The sequence below is a fragment of the Salvelinus alpinus genome, chromosome 11, assembly GCF_045679555.1.
Source record: "Salvelinus alpinus chromosome 11, SLU_Salpinus.1, whole genome shotgun sequence".
NCBI classification, from domain to species: Eukaryota; Metazoa; Chordata; class Actinopteri; order Salmoniformes; family Salmonidae; genus Salvelinus; species Salvelinus alpinus.
Window position 1 is genome coordinate 57,731,811 of NC_092096.1, and position 17,242 is coordinate 57,749,052.

At 42.1% G+C, this 17,242-nt stretch overlaps 1 protein-coding gene across 1 annotated transcript in view; it reads right to left on the minus strand.

Moving 5' to 3' along the window:
* Positions 1–17,242, minus strand: part of LOC139534553 (phospholipid-transporting ATPase ABCA1-like) — a 292,873-nt gene that overhangs the window by 136,594 nt on the left and 139,037 nt on the right. The window contains exons 24-29 of the mRNA XM_071333760.1: positions 16,781–16,983; positions 10,877–10,925; positions 9,981–9,983; positions 5,245–5,349; positions 5,060–5,095; positions 3,001–3,140 (exon numbers count right to left, since the gene is read on the minus strand). Of these exons, the coding sequence (XP_071189861.1) occupies positions 3,001–3,140; positions 5,060–5,095; positions 5,245–5,349; positions 9,981–9,983; positions 10,877–10,925; positions 16,781–16,983 (536 nt within the window). The remainder of the gene's footprint in view (positions 1–3,000; positions 3,141–5,059; positions 5,096–5,244; positions 5,350–9,980; positions 9,984–10,876; positions 10,926–16,780; positions 16,984–17,242) is intronic.

Sequence of the window (17,242 nt, forward strand, 5' to 3'; positions counted from 1 at the left end):
ACTAGCGTTCTAAATAGTAGGCATTTTGGGCATGTGAAAAAAATGGTTTTATAGTATGTGAAATTTCGAAAATGTATTATGCTTTAAATGCCAGGATGTCATAGTCATTTTTAATTTTCATCCAGTAAAATTTGTTGCGCACTATTGAGGAAGAGAGTCGTCTTTTGAGAGCCACGTATATCTGACCACAGCTGATAATCAGCTGAGAGGAGCTCTGTACCAAAATGAAGGAATGGAGGGAATCAACACAACTGTGCATTAGATGACACATTCTCAGTAGGATGAGACTAGCATGCTGATACTTGTAGCTTGCTGTATTAGTTTTTACTAAACAGTACATTCTAAATAGTATGTAGTACGATTAGTACACAGTATGTAGTTTAAGTAAGTAGTAGGCAAAACAGATTTCGGACAAGGCCTTTGTCTCACCTAGCTATGTTAAGATGGATTCACTAAGCGTAAGTTGCTCTGGATAAGAACGTCTGTAAAATTCTGAATCTTCCACGTTATACAATATACAATGTTGGCCTTTAAATTATAAACAAGGTTAATTGGCCGGAAATAACAACAACGATAATAAATTAGACTAATTCAGCTAATAACAAAGACTCACTGCAATACACAGGCTAATTTGATCACTAATAAGAGTTAGTTAGCAATTGATGGAACATTTCAGAACACCACAGAAAGCTATTTTATGTACCAAGTTAAGTAGATGTAACCTTGTTACCATTGGTTACATATCTGAGAGGAAGTCACCGAGTGCAGCTCAGCTCATCAATTAACCGACTAGTGAATCACAGGAAAATAGAGAAACGGTAGAACAAAGCGACTGGAAGGTCAATGTCTAGGAGATTATAAAACCTAGACTATGTTCTTTCAATTCCCTGTATGCTACCTTGTAAATTGACAGAATTCACTTTTCAATGGAATTGTCGATGTAATATGAGTTTAAAATTATATAAGGAAGTAGAGACTCCTTTCTTTGTGGGTAAAAGTTGCCGTGTCATGGGACTGGTTTCCCGCATAAAATATTTATTTGTTTTTACGATGACTGTTCATGAAGTGTAAAGTTAATACCAATTGTTTGGCATAGCACGCAAAAGTGTGACTAAATATCTGTACACTTTGCCACAAACTACCGTCAGTGTTCAATTTATACATTAACTGTTTAGTGTACCAAACGTGTCTTGGGGGTGCCCAATATTGAAATTCTTTGATTTGCCCCCCCGTCACTTGAACCATGACTATTGTATTCATCCCTTTGGGTGCAACAATGGTTTTAAGGAAACAGCTTTGATGCCAACAACAGAATCTAAAGTTTAACACTATGAACATTCTGGGAAACAGAGGCCTGGCCCTGAATGATATCTATGTGCATCCATTGGAAGGAGAGTCATCTGCAGTGAAGGCAGAGGACATCCATTTTGAATCAAGCACAATGCTTCCACACACAGCTCTGGCATAACCTATCGAAAAGCCATCGCAATCAGTCTCAGGTACGTACGTCGAGTTCCGATTCAGTCACCTGGGCTCACATGACACAAGAGCTTGCCTCCCTACCACTTCCTCAAGTCCACATCCTTAACCGTCCATCTCCTAACTTTCATCCCCATAAATCACTTCCTTTTGAGTCTCACACCATCATCTCTTTTGAATTCCCCACTGACTCTGTTTAAAGAGATTACCTCACGCCACATTCATATAAGCTAACAATGGGAGCTGTTTACATGACGGTCAGGCCCTTTGTCAGCCCCGCAAGTGACATGAATGGGCAGGAAGAGAGGTGGAACGAGAGGAAGAAGGAGGGAGGAGAGGAGCCATGAAACAAAGGCTGCGTCCCAATTGGAATCCTGTTCCCTTTATAGTGGACTACTTTGGATGAGGGCTCATAGTCAAAAGTAGTGCACTATATAGGAAATAGGATGCCATTTGGGACTCACTTTCACTCCACACACACCTCCCCTCGCTAACAAAACATAGTCACGTCCGGTATTGACAGTGACTAATGGTATGATCGGTATTGCAGCGAGTTACAGGAGGAAGTGTGTTCCAGAATGAGACAGGTGGTAGGTTTACACACGGGCGAATAGGAGAAGTGGAGTGGAGTACTTCATGATTATGGTGCCTTTGGAGTGTAATTAATTCAATGTCGTGGTATCATTCATTGCTGATGGGGTTGCACCATGTCTACACACGTGTTATGAATAAAGATTTGCATCAATATGATTATTAGTGGAACAGAGCTCAAAATAAATGACAAAGAAACAGAAAATCTGATTATGTACGTCAACAGTTGTGCATCATCTCTGACGAAAAGTAAATGTAAGGTGTCATGTAAATAGATAACCATGTATTGGTTCTGACTCGAAATTAAAATAACTCACAAAACGATACGGACACACACTTTACAGGCTAATATCAACCTGCCAGCGAGCTAATTGTTATGATAATCTTATTTGATACATAACTAATGAAACCACATTATTAGCATACTAACAAATTAGGGAAAAAAACGAAACCAAAAAAAAATCATAGACATCTCTTTGCCTTTGAGGTTCCTATTAATTTAAAGTGGAAACCGTTATGAGGGGAGACAGGAAGTTCTCATAGCTGGTGTGTGTGTGTGTGTGTTTGTCTGTGTTCTAAACAGATTTTAGTTTACATTACAGAGCATCTCTTAAAGTTGTGACGGGCTCTGTCTCCTTGGCAGATAAGACAGATAAGCCCTTCAGATAAGATAAAACATCCACTTTCCTTAAGAAACGTATAATACATTCTAGGTTTGTTGCATACATAGGGACTGAGCATTCATTTTTCTCCTCCGCAGATTGAAGAGTTGGTAGTATTATTATCATATCTATTTGTCAAACTCCTTCCCCCTACGGTACGTAGCCACCTCTTTTTACAATATAATGGATTTTTTTCATGACACTACTACACTTAAGGGTATAGAGAACAGAGGCGTAGAGAACTATGGGGTTTGTGTGTGGTCATTACCTGAGCAATGATGCCTTTGCGGCTCCTGCGTGCGTGGTGGAAACGTTTGATGAAGAGGGCCAGGAATTGTCTCCGGATTAGTTCCCATCCCATTATCACACTGGAGCCCTTCCCATTCACATTGGCCACTCTCTCCACATCTAAAATGGAGGGCATACAAAATGTCTACAATAACACAGATGATTCAGTGCATTTTAGGTTACATACAGTGTTCATGAAGTGAATGAAAACCATCTGACAATCTGTTAGGCTCTTAGGTTTGTAGGAAGTGAATGAAAATGTTTTAGCCTCTCTCACAGTGTAGAAAATAACACCTCAATAACACTATCTTAATGAGAAAAACAAAGCCCACAAAATAAGCAATGTGGCCTCTTATCTGTCTAAAAAGTCCAACAAAAGTATTTTTGAAACAAAGCATATGTAAATTGTGAAATAAAATGTGTTTCATAAGTGGGCTTGCTCAGGGAGAAATTGTTAAGGAGGTGGGCATTTTCTGATACTATTGCATCGTGTAAAATGAAAACCTCCTGCGTGGAATATGAATTGAAAGGGCTATGGGATTTTGTTTGGCTTTCCAAAATGGCCGCCAGTGTGTGGAAAAGCTGCAACTGTGTGACAAATTGACTCTGTTGCCAACCAAGGAGACAATGGAGCAAGAACGGTCACAATGACTGACCTTTTGCGTCTTCTCCAGTGTTAATTGTCAGAGAGCAGCAAATAATGAGGCTTCATGAAAACATATGAATGTGTGTGCCAACTCCTTAGGGATAGGCATAGGGACAGTTGTAAATCATGCAGCGCCGTGTGTCACGATTGCAGATTTTAGAGAAACAACAAATGTTGGTACATATAAGTGTCTTATATCGGAAAGCCTAAATTCTTGTTAATATAACTGCGCTGTCCAATTTACAGTAGCTATTACTCCGAAAAAATGGCATGCTATTGTTTAAGGAGAGCTCCTAACAACAAAACACTATGTTCACCGCGATAGGTTTGATAAATTATTAAAGGTGTACTTACATTCTGAATTCTTGCTCTGATTTATCATCCAAAGGGTCCCAGAGATAACATGAAGTGTTGTTTTGTTAGATAAAATCCCTTTTCATATCCTAAAAAGGTCCATATAGCATGCACGATCGATTTTGTATTTCCACTCATTCAATTCGCAAAGAAAGTAATCTGTAAAAATCTAACCCTAAACGTTGTTTCAACCAGTCAAATCACATTCGTATTTATTCCTCAGAGATCCTAGAACGTAACCAGACTTCACTATATCATTAGGTGTGTACTGTAGTATATCCTATCGGACACCAAATTTGGTAATAGAGCGTCGCATTCATGGCGCGCCGATGCCACGGGTGGTCTTCACTTGATTGACTGTAACTTTGACAAATAAGCACCAATCGGGGTCAAACAAAGCTAGATAGCCAATGAGCTGGTCTTTTTGGGAGTATGCGGAAACCCCGTATCTGTCACAAAATGTTGCTGCTAACCTTGTGCGACAGCAAGCCTTTTCCTTTTGGACAAAGTTACACGAATATGGAGATTTATGAAGTTATGAAAACTGTGTGTTTTGCAAATGTTGAACTTACAATATAGCTACTAATACTGGAAAAGCTAAATCAAAGTCCAAGTATACAGATTTGACGTTATTCTTGCAGGAAAATGTAATGTAAATGTCTCCTTCACGATTTGCCCAAATGTACCTGGGTGACTTCACACTAAATGTCGTGTAGCTTGCTCATACTTCAAGTTATTAGTCTTAAACTTTGCACATACACTGAATTACAACCAGAGTGATGGCTGGATTTGGGACCTTTCTGTTCCATTTCAAAGATGGTGGGGGGGGGGAAAGTTTGTTTTTTTCTTTGTATTTTCTTCTACCAGATCTATTGTGTTTCCACAAACTTCAAAGTGTTTCCTTTCAAAATGTACCAAGAATATGCATATCCTTGCTGCAGGGCCTGAGCCACAGGCAGTTAGATTTGGGTATGTCATTTTAGGCAAAAATTGGAAAAAGGGGGCTATCTCTATTAAAATTTTTACTCGGTATACGTACCCTCCACTCTGCTTGTGAACTTGGCTTTCACTTCAGCTTCAGTTGGATCATAACAATAGACAGGGAGGACATAAAGAAAACAGAACATTACCATTCATTTGCAATAAGACATCATGTCTCTACCTCAGAATAGGCCTATTTTTTATTTTATATATTTAGTATATTATTGAAAGGTAATCACATACCCCTTTTCCCAGTCACTTTGTCTGAAGTGTTCCCGACATTGGTCAGGCTTTGCCGTTGCCGCTTGGATTCCCTTGAACTTCTTGTCTTGTCTCTTACCAAAGGTGCTTTGTTATCTAAAATAATACACAGAAGATCAGTTGAATTGGCATTACCCATTTACCGTTTTGAATACCATACAGAAATAATAGCAACCGCTTGTGGCCTATACAGTGTCATATCACTAGCTGAGGGTAACAATATCAATCATTTGATATGATATCACACATCAACATGATAAAGGTATATCGTGATATTAATTTGTTCTTCCTGGACCTTCAACGGTGGATGGGCTTCCAAATGTATTCAAATTGGCTTTGTAGGTTTACGGTCCCAGAACATTCACACCTGGCCCAATGGGAAATCAAATCAAATCAAAGTTTATTTGTCACGTGCGCCGAATACTACAGTGAAATGCTTACTTACAGGCTCTAACCAATAGTGCGAAAAAAAGGTGTGTGTGTGTGTGTAGGTAAGTAAAGAAATAAAACAACAGTAAAAAGACATTTGAAAATAACAGTAGCAAGGCTATATACAGACACCGGTTAGTCAGGCTTATTGAGGTAGTATGTACATGTCTGTATGGTTAAAGTGACTATGCATATATGATGAACAGAAAGTAGCAGTAGCGTAAAAAGAGGGGTTGGCGGGTGGTGGGACACAATGCAGATAGCCCGGTTAGCCAATGTGCAGGAGCACTGGTTGGTCGGGCCAATTGAGGTAGTATGTACATGAATGTATAGTTAAAGTGACTATGCATATATGATAAAACAGAGAGTAGCAGCAGTGTAAAAGAGGGGTTGGGAGGGGGGCACACAATGCACATAGTCCTGGTAACCATTTGGTTATGCCTTATGGCTTGGCTTGGGGGTAAAAACTGTTGAGAAGCCTTTTTGTCCAAGACTTGGCACTCCGGTTCCGCTTGCCATGCGGTAGGAGACTGAACAGTCTATGACTGGGGTGGCTGGGGTCTTTGACAATTTTTAGGGCCTTCCTCTGACACCGCCTGGTGTAGAGGTCATGGATGGCAGGCAGCTTTGCCCCAGTGATGTACTGGGCCGTATGCACTACCCTCTGAAGTGCTTTGCGGTCGGAGGCCGAGCAATTGCCGTACCAGGCAGTGATGCAACCGGTCAGGATGCTCTCGATGTTGCAGCTGTAGAACCTTTTGAGGATCTCAGGACCCATGCCAAATCTTTTTAGTTTCCTGAGGGGGAAGAGGCTTTGTCATGCCCTCTTCACGACTGTCTTGGTGTGTTTGGATCATTCTAGTTTGTTGTTGATGTGGACACCAAGGAACTTGAAGCTTTCAACCTGCTCCACTACAGCCCCGTCGATGAGAATGGGGGCGTGCTCGGTGCTCCTTTTCCTGTAGTCCACAATCATCTCCTTAGTCTTGGTTACGTTGAGGGATAGGTTGTTATTCTGGCACCACCTGGCCAGGTCTCTGACTTCCTCCCTATAGGCTGTCTTGTCGTTGTCGGTGATCAGGCCTACCACTGTTGTGTCATCTGCAAACTTAATGATGGGGTTGGAGTCGTGCCTGGCCATGCAGTCGTGGGTGAACAGGGAGTACAGGAGGGGACTGAGCACGCACCCCTGGGGAGCTCCAGTGTTGAGGATCAGCGTGGCAGATGTGTTGCTACCTACCCTCACCATCTGGGGGCGGCCCGTCAGGAAGTCTAGGATCCAGTTGCAGAGGGACTTGTTGAAAATGTCAGTGAAGACACCTGCCAGTTGGTCAGCACATGCCCGGAGCACATGTCCTGGTAATCCATCTGGCCCCGCAGCCTTGTGTATATTGACCTGTTTAAAGGTCTTACTCACGTCGGCTACGGAGAGCGTGATCACACAGTCATCCAGAACAGCTGATGCTCTCATGCATGCCTCAGTGTTCCTTGTCTCGAAGCGAGCATAGAAGTGATTTAGCTCGTCTGGTAGGCTCGTGTCACTGTGCAGCTCGCGGCTGTGCTTCCCTTTGTAGTCTGTAATAGTTTGCAAGCCCTGCCACATCCGATGAGCGTCGGAGCCGGTGTTGTATGATTCAATCTTAGCCCTGTATTGATGCTTTGCCTGTTTGATGGTTCGTCGCAGGGCATAGCAGGATTTCTTGTAAGCTTCCAGGTTAGAGTCCCGCACCTTGAAAGCGGCAGCTCTACCTTTTAGCTCAGTGCGGATGTTGCCTTGAATCCATGGCTTCTGGTTGGGGTATGTACGTACAGTCACTGTGGGGACGACGTCCTCAATGCACTTATTGATTAAGCCAGTGACTGATGTGGTGTATTCCTCAATGTCATCAGAAGAATCCCGGAACATGTTCTAGTCTGTGATAGATAAACAGTCCTGTAGTTTAGCATCTGCTTCATCTGACCACTTTTTTATAGACCGAGTCACTGGTGCTTCCTGCTTAAATTTTTGCTTGTAAGCAGGAATCAAGAGGATAGTTGTGGTCGGATTTACCAAATGGAGGGCGAGGGAGAGCTTTGTACGCGTCTCTGTGTGTGGAGAACAAGTGATCTTAAATTGATTTCCCTTTGGTTGCACATTTAACATGTTGATAAAGATTTGGTAGAACTGATTTAAGTTTCCATGCATTAAAGTCTCCGGCCACTAGGAGTGCCGCCTCTGGGTGAGTGGTGTCCTGTTTGCTTATTTCCTTATACAGCTGACTGAGTGCAGTCTTAGTGCCAGCATCTGTTTGTGGTGTAAATAAACAGCCACGAAAAGTATAGCTGAGAACTCTCTAGGCAAGTAGTGGCCTGCAATTTATCACAATATACTCTACTTCAGGCGAGCAAAATCTAGAGACTTCCTTAGATTTTGTGCACCAGCTGTTGTTTACAAATATGCACAGACTGCCCCCCCCCCCCTCGTCTTACCGGGGTGTGCTGTTCTATCCTGCCAGTGCAGCGTGTATCCCGCTAGCTGAATATCCATGTCGTCATTCAGCCACGATTCCGTGAAACATATGATATTACAGTTTTTGATGTCCTGTTGGTAGGATATTCGTGATCGTACCTCGTCTAATTTATTGTCCAGTGATCGCACGTTGGCGAGTAATATTGACGGTAACGGCAGCTTTCCTACTCGCTTTCTGCGGATCCTGACGAGGCATCCGGCTCTTCGTCCTCTGTACCTGCGTCGTTTCCTCTTACGAATACCTGGGATGTCGGCCCTGCCGGGTGTTTGGAGAATATCATGCGAGTCTTGCTTGTTATTGAAAAAATCTTTGTCTAATCCGAGGTGAGTGATCGCTGTCCTGATATCCAGAAGCCGTAAGATACGGTTGAAGAAACATTATGTAGAAAAAAAGTTACAGATAACAAAAAAAAACAACACATAATAGCACAATTGGTTGGGTGCCCGTAAAACTGCAGCCATTTCTTCCGGCGCCATAATCAGCAAGCAGTCTTGTCTCTAGAGAGCCGTGAAAGTGAAAAGCAAACATTCACACAGTTGCAATGATTTTCAAATAAAACCAATACAAACTGATATTGTATCGATATTCCATGTCGGTGACCGTCACTACATACTGTATATACAGTTGAAGTCGGAAGATTACATACACTTAGGTTTTTCAACCACTCCACAAATTTCTTGTTAACAACTATAGTTTTGGCAAGTCAGTTAGGACATCTACTTTGTGCCTGACACAAGTCATTTTTCCAACAATTGTTTACAGACAGATTATTTCACTTATAAGTCACTGCATCACAATTCCAGTGGGTCAGATGTCTACATACAATAAGTTGACTGTGCCTTTATACAGCTTGGAAAATTCCAGAAAATGATGTCATGGCTTTAGAAGATTTTGATAGGCTAATTGACATCATTTGAGTCAACTGGAGGGGTACCTGTGGATGTATTTCAAGGCCTAACTTCAAACTCAGTGCCTCTTTGCTTGACATCATGGGAAAATCAACCAAGACCTCAGAAAAAAATGGTAGACCTCCACAAGTCTGGTTCATTCTAGGGAGCAATTTCCAAATGCCTGAAAGTACCACGTTCATCTGTACAAACAATAGTACGCAAATATAAACCTCATGGGACCATGCAGCCGTCATACCGCTCAGGAAGGAAACGCCTTCTGTCTCCTAGAGATGAACATACTTTGGTGCGAAAAGTGCAAATCAATCCCAGAACAACAGCAAAGGACCTTGTGAAGAAGCCACTGCTCCAATACCGCCATTAAAAAGCCAGACTACGGTTTGCAACTGCACATGAGGACAAAGATTGTACTTTTTGGAGAAATGTCCTCTGGTCTGATGAAACAAAAAGAGAACTGTTTGGCCATAATGACCACCGTTATGTTTGGAGGAAAAAGGGGGGCGCTTGCAAGCCGAAGAACACCATCCCAACCGTGAAGAACGGGAGTGGCAGCATCATGTTGTGGGGGTGCTTTGCTGCAGGAGGGACTGGTGCACTTCACAAAATAGATGGCATCATTATGTGGATATATTGAAGCAACATCTCAAGACATCAGTCAGAAAGTTAAAGCTTGGTCGCAAATTGGGTCTTCCAAATGGACAATGACCCCAAGCATACTTCCAAAGTTACGGCAAAATGGCTTAAGTACAACAAAGTCAAGGTATTGGAGTGGCCATCACAAAGCCCTGACCTCAATCCCATATAAAATTTGTGGGCAGAATTGAAAAAGCATGTGCGAGCAAGGAGGCCTACAAACCTGACTCAGTTACACCAGCTCTGTCAGGGGGAATGGGCCAACATTCACCCAACTTATTGTGGGAAGCTTGTGGAAGTCAACCCGAAACATTTGACCCAAGTTAAACAATTTAAAGGCAATGCTACCAAATACTAATTGAGTGTATGTAAACTTCTGACCGACTGGAAATGTGATGAAAGAAATAAAAGCTGAAATAAATCATTCTCTCTACAATTATTCTGACATTTCACATTCTTCAAATAAAGTGGTGATCCTAACTGACCTAAGACAGGGAATTTTTTATTTTTAGGATTAAATGTTAGGAATTTTGAGAAACTGAGTTTAAATTTATTTGTGGCCACACCAGATACTGACTATTACTTTTGATTGTGACCCCCCACCCCCCCTTTGTTCAGGGACACTTTATTCCATTTCTGTTAGTCACCTGTCTGTGGAACTTGTTCAGGTTATGTCTCAGTTGTTGAATCTTGTTATGTTCATACAAATATTTACACATGTTAAGTTTGCTGAAAACAAACGTAGTTGACAGTGAGAGGACGTTTTATTTTTTGCTGAGTTTATTTATATGTACATATTCTCATTCACCCCTTTAGATTTGTGTGTATTAGGTAGTTGTTGGGGAATTGTTAGATTAATTGTTAGATATTACTGCACTGTTGGAACTAGAAGCACAAGCATTTCGCTACACTTTATTAACATAACATTAACATCTTCTAACCATGTGTATGTGACCAATACAATTTGATTTGATCTGATTTGAAGACTCTCAATGGTGTGTGTGTGTATACTGTATATGTGCACACACACGTAGTGTTTGTGTCTATACTGCATATCATCAGTCCACGATTTCTACTACAATTTACATTGTAACCCCCCCAAAATCCACTCAACCGGCAAAACTTGCAATTTACCTGGAATTTCCACATCCACACCTGTGTCCTCCGCCACTTTGAGGAAAATCTGTGAGATGGAACGCAGCATAATTAGCATGATATGAAATTGCTTAGCATCATCATCTCCAGTGAAATGACTTGACCTCTATGTGTGTTATTAGACACATGATCGACAGCACTCCCTGTAATGACAAAAACAAGGGCTCTATATTCATTACAATGACAAATTGGTAGGTTAGCGTTTTTCATCATTAATCTTGTTCTGGAGGCAGCTCTGCAGAGTGGTCACTAGCTGGCGCAGCCACAATGTCATAAAATCAGATTTTAAACTTAACCCTAAACTTAACCTCACTGCTAACCCTTATGCCTAACCCTAACCTGAAAATTAATACGAAAAAGCTAATTATTGTTTGAATGAATTTTTACAATTCAGGCTATTTTGACTCCGGAGCTGGCCTATCTAGTGTAAATCACTCATTTCTGCCTCCAGGACAAGACTCATGACAAACGTCAACCTGTGTCAAGCAGTCCTTTCTTTCTCCATGCTCCTGTATTACAGATGCGCGAACACCAGTGATCCGCTGGTTGACTCATGACCCGCAGTCCCCGCGGTTATATCCGCGAGGCGTATGGGTTTAGGGTCATTCAATTTTGATTGAATAAAAAGAGAAACAATAGCTTAAAAAAAATCTATAAATGTATAATTCTTGTGCAATTAATATAGGCTACATTGCGGTTTTTCTTTCATTATTTTAGGCTATCTGGTATTAGTGCATAAACTTTAGGGCTTAACTGTTTGCGCCAAATAATGCTTTTGGGGACTGGCAGAAAAAGTTTCCGTCAATCCACGGAGCCAAGTTTAATTCAATAACACAAAAGCTGCAAAAGGAGAGTTTAAAATAAAGAGAAGGGAGGGCTAGAAAAGTAATGTTTGGAAAAGATTTGTTGAAGTGGTAAAAGAGGATGAGAGCATTGTTATGTGTGATGATTGTGAGGCGCTATACAGAGTCGACAGTCACGAGATGGGGACTTCAAAAAGGCCTATGGCATGTCAGGGGAGCTGCAGTCTACTGTTCAGATGGGTTAACTGGAAACTGAAATCTGGACACTGACGGTAGGTCTATAACCTCTCACATAGCCTTAATAATAACTCCTGCAGAACTAAGCATTTCTTGTAGTAAAATTATACGCCAAACATAGTCAATATTTGGAGAGAAAATAATTCTGCATCTTGAGAGAATGCAATGCTCAGTTAGATACCATCTGTAGAGGTGCTGTCTTCATCATCAAAAGGATTATAAAAGCGGATAGTTTTTCAACCACATAAAATCTGCATCAAAGTAGACAAGTTGACTAACAAACAGCCTATCAAAATGACTGAAATTATAAGCAGAAGCATATCTAAATCAGGCAACAACAAAATAATCCTGCAACCCTGTCAAATAGATAATTCCGCTGTTTTTGACTGTAGCCTACAACATATTTTATATAGTTAGGGTCGGGATGGCGGCCTCAGATTTTCACTTTATCACACATAATCGGCGGTTGCAGATGGGTTATTAGCAATTGCGGGCATGTGCGGGTGAATAAACAGCTGACCCGCGCAGTGGTGTAAAGTACTTAAGTAAAAATACTTTAAAATACTACTTAAGTAATTTTTTGGGGTATATGTACTTTACTATTTAAATTTTTTGCCAACTTTTACTTTCACTTCACTACATTCCTAAAGAAAATAATGTACTTTTTACTCCAATAATGTACTTTTTACTGACACCAAAAAGTAGTCGTTACATTTTGACGGGAAAATGGTCCAATTCACACACTTATCAAGAGAACATCCCTGGTCATCCCTTTGCCTCTGATCTGGCGGACTCACTAAACACATATGTTTTGTTTATAAATTAATGTCTGAGTGTTGTAGAGTGCCCCTGGCTATCTGTAAATAAATAAAAAACAGGAAATTGTGCAGTCTGGTTTGCATAATGTAAGGAATTTAAAATTATTAATACTTTTACTGTTAATACTTAAGTATATTTGAGCAATTCCATTTACTTTTCATACTTAAGTATATTTAAAACCAAATAAGGTATTTATTATTTATTTGACTCAAATATGACAAATGAGTACTTTTTCCACCACTGGACCCGTGCACTAGTAGCACACGCACACGCACACGCACACACACACACACACACACACACACACACACACACACACACACACACACACACACACACACACACACACACACACACACACACACACACTAGAAATACCACCAACTGACATCTAATCTCCCTTCTCTAAGTAGATATATGCAGTAGATTCAGAGTAACCTTGTGTCTGAATGTGATACGTTGAAAAGGAATTATTCACAATGCCCGCAGGGCATCTTCATCTGACAAAAATTTCTGAGACATATTAGTTGTGTTTGACAACAGTAACTTAGTGGTATGTGCCTGCCTACAGACATAATCCAACACTACCCTTGGCATACTAAGCATTTGGTTAGTTCAGGAGAGAGCAGTGTGTGTGTGTGTGTGTGTGTGTGTGTGCGTGCGTGCGTGCGTGCGTGCGTGCGTGCGTGCGTGCGTGCGTGCGTGCGTGCGTGCGTGCGTTTCAAGTACAGTCGTGGCCAAAGGTTTTGAGAATGACACAAATATTAATTTTCACAAAGTTTTCTGCTTCAGTGTCTTTAGATATTTTTGTCAGATGTTACTATGGAATACTGAAGTATAATTACAAGCATTTCATTAGTGTCAAAGGCTTTTATTGACAATTACATGAAGTTGATGCAAAGAGTCAATATTTGCAGTGTTGACCCTTCTTTTTCAAGACCTCTGCAATCCGCCCTGGCATGCTGTCAATTAACTTCTGGGCCACATCCTGACTGATGGCAGCCCATTCTTGCATAATCAATGCTTGGAGTTTGTCAGAATATGTGGGTTTTTGTTTGTCCACCCGCCTCTTGAGGATTGACCACAAGTTCTCAATGGGATTAAGGTCGGGGGAGTTTCCTAGCCATGGACCCAAAATATTGATGTTTTGTTCCCCGAGCCACTCAGTTATCACTTTTGCCTTATGGCAAGGTGCTCCATCATGCTGGAAAAGGCATTGTTCATCACCAAACTGTTCCTGGATGGTTGGGAGAAGTTGCTCTCGGAGGATGTGTTGGTACCATTCTTTATTCATGGCTGTGTTTTAGGCAAAATTGTGAGTGAGCCCACTCCCTTGGATGAGAAGAAACCCCACACATGAATGGTCTCAGGATGCTTTACTGTTGGCATGACACAGGATTGATGGTAGCGCTCACCTTGTCTTCACCGGACAATCTTTTTTCTGGATGCCCCAAACAATCGGAAAGGGGGTTCATCAGAGAAAATGACTTTACCCCAGTCCTAAGCAGTCCAATTCCTGTACCTTTTGCAGAATATCAGTCTGTCCCTGATGTTTTTCCTGGAGAGAAGTGGCTTCTTTGCTCCACTTCTTGACACCAGGCCATCCTCCAAAAGTCTTCGCCTCACTGTTTGTGCAGATGCACTCACACCTGCCTGCTGCCATTCCTGAGCAAGCTCTGTACTGGTGGTGCCCCGATCCCGCAGCTGAATATTTGATTTCACCTTTATTTAACCAGGTAGGCTAGTTGAGAACAAATTCTCATTTACAACTGTGACCTGGCCAAGATAAAGCACAGCAGTTCGACACATACAACAACACAGAGTTACACATGGAAAAAACAAACATACAGTCAATAATACAGTATAAAAAAGAAAAGTCTATATACAGTGAGTGCAAATGACGTAAGATAAGGGAGGTAAGGCAATAAATAGGCTATGGTGGCGAAGTAATTACAATATAGCAATTAAACACTGTGTGCAAGTAGAGTGTGCAAGTAGAGATAATGGGGTGCAAAGGAGTAAGATAAATAAATAAATACAGTATGGGGATGAGGTAGTTGGCTGTTAACAGGTGGGCTATGTACAGGTGCAGTGATCTGTGAGCTGCTCTGACAGCTGGTGCTTTAAGCTAGTGAAGGAGATAAGAGTCTCCAGCTTCAGGGATTTTTGCAGTTCGTTCCAGTCATTGGCAGCAGAGAACTGGAAGGAAAGGCGGCCAAATGAGGAGTAGGCTTTGGGGGTGACCAGTGAGATATCCCTGCTGGAGCGCGTGCTACGGTGGGTGCTGCTATGGTGACCAGTGAGCTGAGATAAGGGGGGACTTTACCTAGCAGGGTCTTGTAGATGAGCTGGAGCCAGTGGGTTTGGCGACGAGTATGAAGCGATGGCCAGCCAACGAGAACGTACAGGTCGCAGTGGTGGGTAATATATGGGGCTTTGGTGACAAAACGGATGGCACTGTGATAGACTGCATCCAATTTGTTGAGTAGAGTGTTGGAGACTATTTTATAAATTACATCGCAGAAGTCGAGGATCCGTAGGATGGTCAGTTTAACGAGGGTATGTTTGGCAGCATGAGTGAAGGATTCTTTGTTGCGAAATAGGAACCCGATTCTAGATTTAACTTTGGATTGGAGATGCTTAATGTGAGTCTGAAAGGAGTTTACAGTCTAGTCAGACACCTAGGTATTTGTAGTTGTCCACATATTCTAAGTCAGAACCGTCCAGAGTAGTGATGCTGGACGGGCGGGCAGGTGCGGGCAGTGATCGGTTGAAGAGCATGCATTTAGTTTTTGTTGCATTTAAGAGCAGTTGGAGGCCACAGAAGGAGAGTTGAATGGCATTGAAGCTCGTCTGGAGGTTAGTTTACACAGTGTCCAAAGAAGGGCCAGATACAGAATGGTGTCGTCTGCGTAGAGGTGGATCAGAGAATCACCAGCAGCAAGAGCGACATCATTGATGCATACAGAGAAGAGAGTCGGCCCGAGAATTGAACCCTGTGGCACCCCCATAGAGACTGCCAGAGGTCCGGACAACAGGCCCTCCGATTTGACACACTGAACTCTATCAGAGAAGTAGTTGGTGAACCAGGCGAGGCAATCGTTTGAAAAACCAAGGCTGTTGAGTCTGCCAATAAGAATGTGGTGATTGATAGTCGAAAGCCTTGGCCAGGTCGATGAATACGGCTGCACGGTAATGTCTCTTATCGGTGGCAGTTATGATATCGTTTAGGACCTTGATCGTGGCTGAGTTGTGCACCCATGACCAGCTCTGAAACCAGATTGCATAACAGAGAAGGTACAACTTTAGGAGACGATCCTGGCGCCTGCTGGACTTTCTTGGGCGCCCTGAAGCCTTCTTCACAACAATTGAACCGCTCTTCTTTATGTTCTTGATGATCCGATAAATGGTTGATTTAGGTGCAGTCTTACTGGCAGCAATATCCTTGCCTGTGAAGCCCTTTTTGTGCAATGCAATGATGACGGCACGTGTTTCCTTCCAGGTAACCATGGTTGACAGAGGAAGAACAATGATTCCAAGCACCACCCTCCTTTTGAAGCTTTCAGTCTGCTATTCGAACTCAATCAGCATGACAGAGTGATCTCCAGCCTTGTCCTCGTCAAGACTCACACCTGTGTTAATGAGAGAATCACTTACATGATGTCAGCTGTTCCTTTTGTGGCAGGGCTGAAATGCAGTGGAAATGTTTTTGGGGGATTCAGTTAATTTGCATGGCAAATTGCAATTAATTGCAATTCATCTGACCACTCTCCATAACATTCTGGAGTATATGCAAATCACCATCATACAAACTGAGGCAGCAGACTTTGTGAAAATGAATATTTGTGTCATTCTCAAAACTTTTTGCCACGACTGTACAGTGAAATGCCTTTCTTGCAAGCTCTAAACCCAACAATGCAGTGTGTATACGTGTGTGTATGCGCTTGCATGTGAAGCTTGTGTGCGAGTCTGTGCATGTGATGCCTGCGTACATGCGTGTGTGTGTGTTTCGTCCGCCTCATACCTCCTCTAGTGTGGTATCCGAGATGCCGTAGTTGGTGAAGCCAATGTCGGCCATCTCCAGGTCCAGCTCTTTGAAAAGGAGGGCGAAGGTGCCATCCTTGGCCCCGCTGTAGGGCAGGATGTAGGTGATCTCCTGGCCGATGCTCTCCAGGAACACTGCCTCGGGAACATGCCGACGCACCAGCTTACTGACAGCTGTAAGCTCTACATGGTGAAGAGAAACAGGAAGGATGAAATTGATGTATGAGAAGGAATTACAGAAACAACAATATCTTATTGTTATGTCATATTGTTGTGCTTCATGTATGGTAACTGCCAAAATAAAAGAAACACTTGATTAAATGAGGGATACAAATTATATTGAAAGCCGGTGCTTCCACACAGGTGTGGTTCCTGAGTTAATTAAGCAATTAACATCCCATCATGCTTAGGGTCATGTAAAAAAAAATGCCCAGTTGCCCAT